Below are 7,198 nucleotides of genomic sequence, written 5' to 3'. Positions count from 1 at the left end.
GTTTGCATTTGCTAGACTACAAATAGTGCAGTAATGTCCTCAGATTAAATTTCTATGAGCCTCATTTGCAATCACAGATTAGATTCAGCTCATTAACTAAAATGAGAAGTTCATGTATTTTGAAATGTTAAAATTTTTGTCTTTTCAAGTTGTAAAACCATGTAAAATGCTAAAGTGTTATCATTATTCCATTTCAGTTACAAGTTCTTCAGAGGGTGAGAAAATTGCCTGGAGGTAAACCTCTAATCCATTTCAGCATTGCACCCTCCACTGGCATTTATGAGGAGAATTGCCAAGAGATTGCCCAGGAGACACATAGCTGGAAGCTGCAGGGAGGCCTAAAACCAGCTGCAGAGTGTGAGGTCCTGGAAACGAGAATTCCTGACTTCCAGGCTGAGTCAGGAGGGCCCCACCTCTCCTCTCCAGGCAGTCTACCTTTCCACACCCTCCTCAGCTCCATTTTCCTCCGCCCTTCCCTCCTCCGAACTCTACATCAGGATCTACATTTGTCAAAGTCCTGGCTGATGACTTTCGCTGACATTCAGTCTCCCTGCCTCTTTCCCAGCACAGAGAGAAAAAACACCACCACTACCAACAGCAACGAAATACTTAACACTTTCCCGCTCCTCAATTTTTAGTCTCCTCATTTCTGTCAAATTTTCTCTTCGTTTCATTAAGCTCCACTATGGAGAACTATACTAAAACTTCTACATTGTGTAATTTTTAAGACTTGCTCCTGGCAGAGCTATAAGGATTCACCACCGGAGATCAGGAGTGTCCCTTTCAAGAGAGGGTCTCCATATTTTATAGGTTCTGCTCTTAAATGTTTTTTACCCTTCCTCATTGGGCTGCAGTCCCCTGCAGACTGCAAATAGCCAGAGAATGAAGAGGCATGCAAAAATGATCTCAATGGCTCTTTATTTGAGCCTCTTTACCTGAAATGCCCCTCAAGGTGGGACCATCCCTCTGAGACAACGAAACAGAACAAGCCACCCAAATAAAAAGAGTCAACTAGGTCTTTCACTGCTGTTTGTCCCGAAGAAGAGAATATTCTGACCCCTCTATTCTCTTCATCCCCTGCTTCAGTCCAAGTTTGCCTTTTAAAAATCAGAAATGATTTTAGTTGAAGTAAGATGGTGATAATCGTGGAGATCCTGATCTTCCTAAGTAATCTTGAGCCAAAATCTCGAAATCTTCGTGTCTGATCATTGACATCTGAACTTCCTTCCCCAAGCTGTTCTGTACAGGCACAGAATATAATTGCTAAAGCTTCTCTCTATCATTTTCCCGATCTATTAAAATGAATATATTAGTACATTATTAATGACATCGATGTTCTTCAAAGGTGGTCTCAAAAACATTGGGGTTCCTTTAAATGATTTTAAATTTTGCTTCAAAGTTTTATAAAACAAATTAACCGGAGCCAATTATTTAGATGACTATATTTTTTTCTTCTCCTGTTTCAATAATAAGTAGATTCACACATGTGACTCATGTAACTCAAGCTTGTACAGTGAGCTAGTAGAGACATTTTGATATATTATTGGGTAAATGTAAATTGCTTAGACTCAGAATCCCAAATTAAGATAAGCAAGACAGTGCTGGCGCCACTGCGGTGTACTCTTTAAGTAGCCTAGAGGGAAGGTGGATTAAATAGTATTAACCTATTGAAAGTGAAAGTATAAGCAATTTTGCTTCATAGTTTCCAAAGGAATGCACCCATACATCATGGAACGCTTTCAGAACTTTCAGACACAGGAAACCAGTTTCATATCTTAGAAACTTAATTTATAGTAATTTTAGTAGCATCAATCCAAAACTCATAAATCCAAAATGTGAGATGCTTAGTAGTATAGAAGGAGGGAAAAAAAAGACGGTTAAAAATAAGATTGCTTCCTTCTAAAATTTAAGAGTGAGGAAGAAAGTGAAGAATAATAAAGATGAAATGCCTTTCAAATTATTTAATTCTCCCTATTTTTTTTTTAAGTTAATTTAGGCAGAGGCTGGGCTTAATAGCCGAGTTTTCAGATTTGCTGTCACTTAGATTTTACTTTATAACGAAATGAATGTTGAACCATAATAAGCACATGGGGTTTTTAGTATTGAGACATCTTCTTAATAACTAATATAATAGTAGTGAATCCCAATTTGGTGTTCTGTTTAGCTGAAGCTAGAAGTTTTTTAATTTACATAAAGATGTTAACTAAGCATTAGGAGAAAAAGTGAAGAAAAGAAATGAAATAGTAATGTTCTCACAGGGGAAAGAGAATATAAAGGGTATACCAAAAATAAATGTGACTGACTGAAAGATGTTGGTACATTTTCCATTAATATCATATGCAGAGGCACTCTACTCCCAGTGGCTATAATGTATGATAGGGTTGTGAGGTATCTATCAGATGTGATTCTCCAAGATAGTAACCACAGAGCTGACTTCTGCACTAAAGAATTTGTGACTTATTCTCCTTCCTAAACTCTCATTAAAAACAATTGTATTTGCTTTTATACCCTTAATGGGTGTCCTTTTCTCTTTTCTTTCTGGCCCAAACTACAATGCCTGATCCCTGCGGATATTTTTAAATCTACCCTTACAACTGGTTTAATATGCATTTGTTCTATTCTGTCTTATAATTATTTGTAACTGCTTTAAAAATTCTTTCTTTTAAGATTAAAATTCAAACCAGTTTTGCCCTCACTTAAAAAATCTTGAAAAATATCCATTTCATTTTTCCTCTCATTTCCCCCAATACATACATATTTCCTTTCTTTTAAATTTCTTTGTTGCTCCTGGCTCTACATTTTCTTTTATGCTTTTCTTTTGTTCATGATTCCTCAGGTGTCTTCCACTGCCTGCTGTAAATCCCTCCAAAACTCATGTTTTCCACAGGGAATAACTATATGTAATGAGTTTATTAGCCAGAAAATTTTCTGCTTATACAGTAAATTTCAGAATTTTTTATTACACACAGAGAAAACATCCAGATGATTAACTTTTTCAGTTTTTATCTAGTTTGTTGCCTTTTAAACCCCCATCTTCTTTAGGCAAACTGATTTTTATAAATATGAATCAGGTTTTTCCCTAGGTTTCTAATGCTTAATATTTTCATGCTTTTATCAAGCCTGTTTGTATTTTAGTCGAATGCTACAGCACTTCTCTTAAATTTAACACGTACAATAAAAAGAGCCTCATTGTTGAAAGAGGGTAGTTGTACAATAGCTGGAGCTCTTTCTGCTACTGCCATCTAGTGGTTCTCCTCACTAGATATATTTTCCAGAAATTGCATGTAGGCAGAATCCATGGAAATATAAACTTTTGGAAAAATAAAACTTTTATGGAAATCATACAAGTTTTTTTCACATTGTATTGAAAAAAAACCTGTTTAATATTATAAAAGGAGGAACAAGGAAAATATATTACCTTTTCTGGGATCTACATTTGTCAAAGTCCTGGCTGATGACTTTCGCTGACATTCAGTCTCCCTGCCTCTTTCCCAGCACAGAGAGAAAAAACACCACCACTACCAACAGCAACGAAATACTTAACACTTTCCCGCTCCTCAACTTTTAGTCTCCTCATTTCTGTCAAATTTTCTCTTCGTTTCATTAAGCTCCACTATGGAGAACTATACTAAAACTTCTACATTGTGTAATTTTTAAGACTTGCTCCTGGCAGAGCTATAAGGATTCACCACCGGAGATCAGGAGTGTCCCTTTCAAGAGAGGGTCTCCATATTTTATAGGTTCTGCTCTTAAATGTTTTTTACCCTTCCTCATTGGGCTGCAGTCCCCTGCAGACTGCAAATAGCCAGAGAATGAAGAGGCATGCAAAAATGATCTCAATGGCTCTTTATTTGAGCCTCTTTACCTGAAATGCCCCTCAAGGTGGGACCATCCCTCTGAGACAACGAAACAGAACAAGCCACCCAAATAAAAAGAGTCAACTAGGTCTTTCACTGCTGTTTGTCCCGAAGAAGAGAATATTCTGACCCCTCTATTCTCTTCATCCCCTGCTTCAGTCCAAGTTTGCCTTTTAAAAATCAGAAATGATTTTAGTTGAAGTAAGATGGTGATAATCGTGGAGATCCTGATCTTCCTAAGTAATCTTGAGCCAAAATCTCGAAATCTTCGTGTCTGATCATTGACATCTGAACTTCCTTCCCCAAGCTGTTCTGTACAGGCACAGAATATAATTGCTAAAGCTTCTCTCTATCATTTTCCCGATCTATTAAAATGAATATATTAGTACATTATTAATGACATCGATGTTCTTCAAAGGTGGTCTCAAAAACATTGGGGTTCCTTTAAATGATTTTAAATTTTGCTTCAAAGTTTTATAAAACAAATTAACCGGAGCCAATTATTTAGATGACTATATTTTTTTCTTCTCCCGTTTCAATAATAAGTAGATTCACACATGTGACTCATGTAACTCAAGCTTGTACAGTGAGCTAGTAGAGACATTTTGATATATTATTGGGTAAATGTAAATTGCTTAGACTCAGAATCCCAAATTAAGATAAGCAAGACAGTGCTGGCGCCACTGCGGTGTACTCTTTAAGTAGCCTAGAGGGAAGGTGGATTAAATAGTATTAACCTATTGAAAGTGAAAGTATAAGCAATTTTGCTTCATAGTTTCCAAAGGAATGCACCCATACATCATGGAACGCTTTCAGAACTTTCAGACACAGGAAACCAGTTTCATATCTTAGAAACTTAATTTATAGTAATTTTAGTAGCATCAATCCAAAACTCATAAATCCAAAATGTGAGATGCTTAGTAGTATAGAAGGAGGGAAAAAAAAGACGGTTAAAAATAAGATTGCTTCCTTCTAAAATTTAAGAGTGAGGAAGAAAGTGAAGAATAATAAAGATGAAATGCCTTTCAAATTATTTAATTCTCCCTATTTTTTTTTTAAGTTAATTTAGGCAGAGGCTGGGCTTAATAGCCGAGTTTTCAGATTTGCTGTCACTTAGATTTTACTTTATAACGAAATGAATGTTGAACCATAATAAGCACATGGGGTTTTTAGTATTGAGACATCTTCTTAATAACTAATATAATAGTAGTGAATCCCAATTTGGTGTTCTGTTTAGCTGAAGCTAGAAGTTTTTTAATTTACATAAAGATGTTAACTAAGCATTAGGAGAAAAAGTGAAGAAAAGAAATGAAATAGTAATGTTCTCACAGGGGAAAGAGAATATAAAGGGTATACCAAAAATAAATGTGACTGACTGAAAGATGTTGGTACATTTTCCATTAATATCATATGCAGAGGCACTCTACTCCCAGTGGCTATAATGTATGATAGGGTTGTGAGGTATCTATCAGATGTGATTCTCCAAGATAGTAACCACAGAGCAGACTTCTGCACTAAAGAATTTGTGACTTATTCTCCTTCCTCAACTCTCATTAAAAACAATTGTATTTGCTTTTTTATATCCTTAATGGGTGTCCTTTTCTCTTTTCTTTCTGGCCCAAACTACAATGCCTGATCCCTGCGGATATTTTTAAATCTACCCTTACAACTGGTTTAATATGCATTTGTTCTATTCTGTCTTATAATTATTTGTAACTGCTTTAAAAATTCTTTCTTTTAAGATTAAAATTCAAACCAGTTTTGCCCTCACTTAAAAAATCTTGAAAAATATCCATTTCATTTTTCCTCTCATTTCCCCCAATACATACATATTTCCTTTCTTTTAAATTTCTTTGTTGCTCCTGGCTCTACATTTTCTTTTATGCTTTTCTTTTGTTCATGATTCCTCAGGTGTCTTCCACTGCCTGCTGTAAATCCCTCCAAAACTCATGTTTTCCACAGGGAATAACTATATGTAATGAGTTTATTAGCCAGAAAATTTTCTGCTTATACAATAAATTTCAGAATTTTTTATTACACACAGAGAAAACATCCAGATGATTAACTTTTTCAGTTTTTATCTAGTTTGTTGTCTTTTAAACCCCCATCTTCTTTAGGCAAACTGATTTTTATAAATATGAATCAGGTTTTTCCCTAGGTTTCTAATGCTTAATATTTTCATGCTTTTATCAAGCCTGTTTGTATTTTAGTCGAATGCTACAGCACTTCTCTTAAATTTAACACGTACAATAAAAAGAGCCTCATTGTTGAAAGAGGGTAGTTGTACAATAGCTGGAGCTCTTTCTGCTACTGCCATCTAGTGGTTCTCCTCACTAGATATATTTTCCAGAAATTGCATGTAGGCAGAATCCATGGAAATATAAACTTTTGGAAAAATAAAACTTTTATGGAAATCATACAAGTTTTTTTCACATTGTATTGAAAAAAAACCTGTTTAATATTATAAAAGGAGGAACAAGGAAAATATATTACCTTTTCTGTGGAAATAAAACCCTCACAACTTCTAGTTGAATGTTTTTTTAAAATGTCCTACATGCTGATGCCTAAGGGATGTGACATCAGAAGTGCCAGGATCTCTTCTAAATTCTACGTGCCTCCCATCTGCAGCCACTATATTCGCCAGCATGGTTCATCAGGTATCCCTGGCCAGAGGCAGACGTCAACAGCTACTCAGCTCTGCTCCTGCTGAGATCTGAAGCTGCTGCTGGCATTTACCTATTCTGACCTATGCACAATGGTGCGAAGTGGAGGAAGAAAACTATATTAGAACAATATACCACATCTCCGTCCATCTCCACACAGGCAACCTGTAACCGCTTGAAGAAGAGAACGAGTGAACAAGTACTTTAATAAATACCAGCATCAAGACCCCCATAGAGCTGACATGTAGTTCTTCCTTTACTAATTAACTTGTGGACATGTTAAACCTTTTCTCTTTTGTGGCAGATATTCCGGTCAATGATCTGTCCCTGGCACTTAGCACAGTTCCTAATAGATAGCAAGCACTCAGAAAATATTTGTTGAATGAACGAATTTAACAGGAAAAGTACTGCCCTGAATAAGGAAGGGTTTGCTTGGTCTGTGAAGCAGAGCTTTACATGTCTCTGTGTTTTATATTAATCGTGTAATTTTCTATATTTTATTGAGTGATAAGTGAAACTAGTTTTGAAATCTGACATCTTAATTTAAATTCTTTCTTTGCAGGTCTCTACCAAAACCCTTTCTGCCAATACAACCTGTATCGTTTATATATAATCTACCACCTTCCAGGAGTAGAGTTGCTTGACAGAAATCGTAAGACCTCTTTCTTATAGAGAAAT

The 7,198-nt window shown here is 35.8% G+C and overlaps 1 protein-coding gene across 1 annotated transcript in view; it reads left to right on the top strand.

Annotated features, from left to right (window-relative positions):
• Nucleotides 1-7,198, top strand: part of LRRC72 (leucine rich repeat containing 72) — a 39,174-nt gene that overhangs the window by 19,288 nt on the left and 12,688 nt on the right. The window contains exon 5 of the mRNA XM_011364546.2: nucleotides 7,083-7,172. Within this exon, the coding sequence (XP_011362848.2) occupies nucleotides 7,083-7,172 (90 nt within the window). The remainder of the gene's footprint in view (nucleotides 1-7,082; nucleotides 7,173-7,198) is intronic.

The sequence above is a fragment of the Pteropus vampyrus genome, unplaced genomic scaffold (assembly GCF_000151845.1).
Source record: "Pteropus vampyrus isolate Shadow unplaced genomic scaffold, Pvam_2.0 Scaffold4, whole genome shotgun sequence".
Lineage (NCBI taxonomy): Eukaryota > Metazoa > Chordata > Mammalia > Chiroptera > Pteropodidae > Pteropus > Pteropus vampyrus.
The sequence above is the reverse complement of the archived record's forward strand: the minus strand, read 5'-3'. Positions and strand labels throughout refer to the sequence as shown.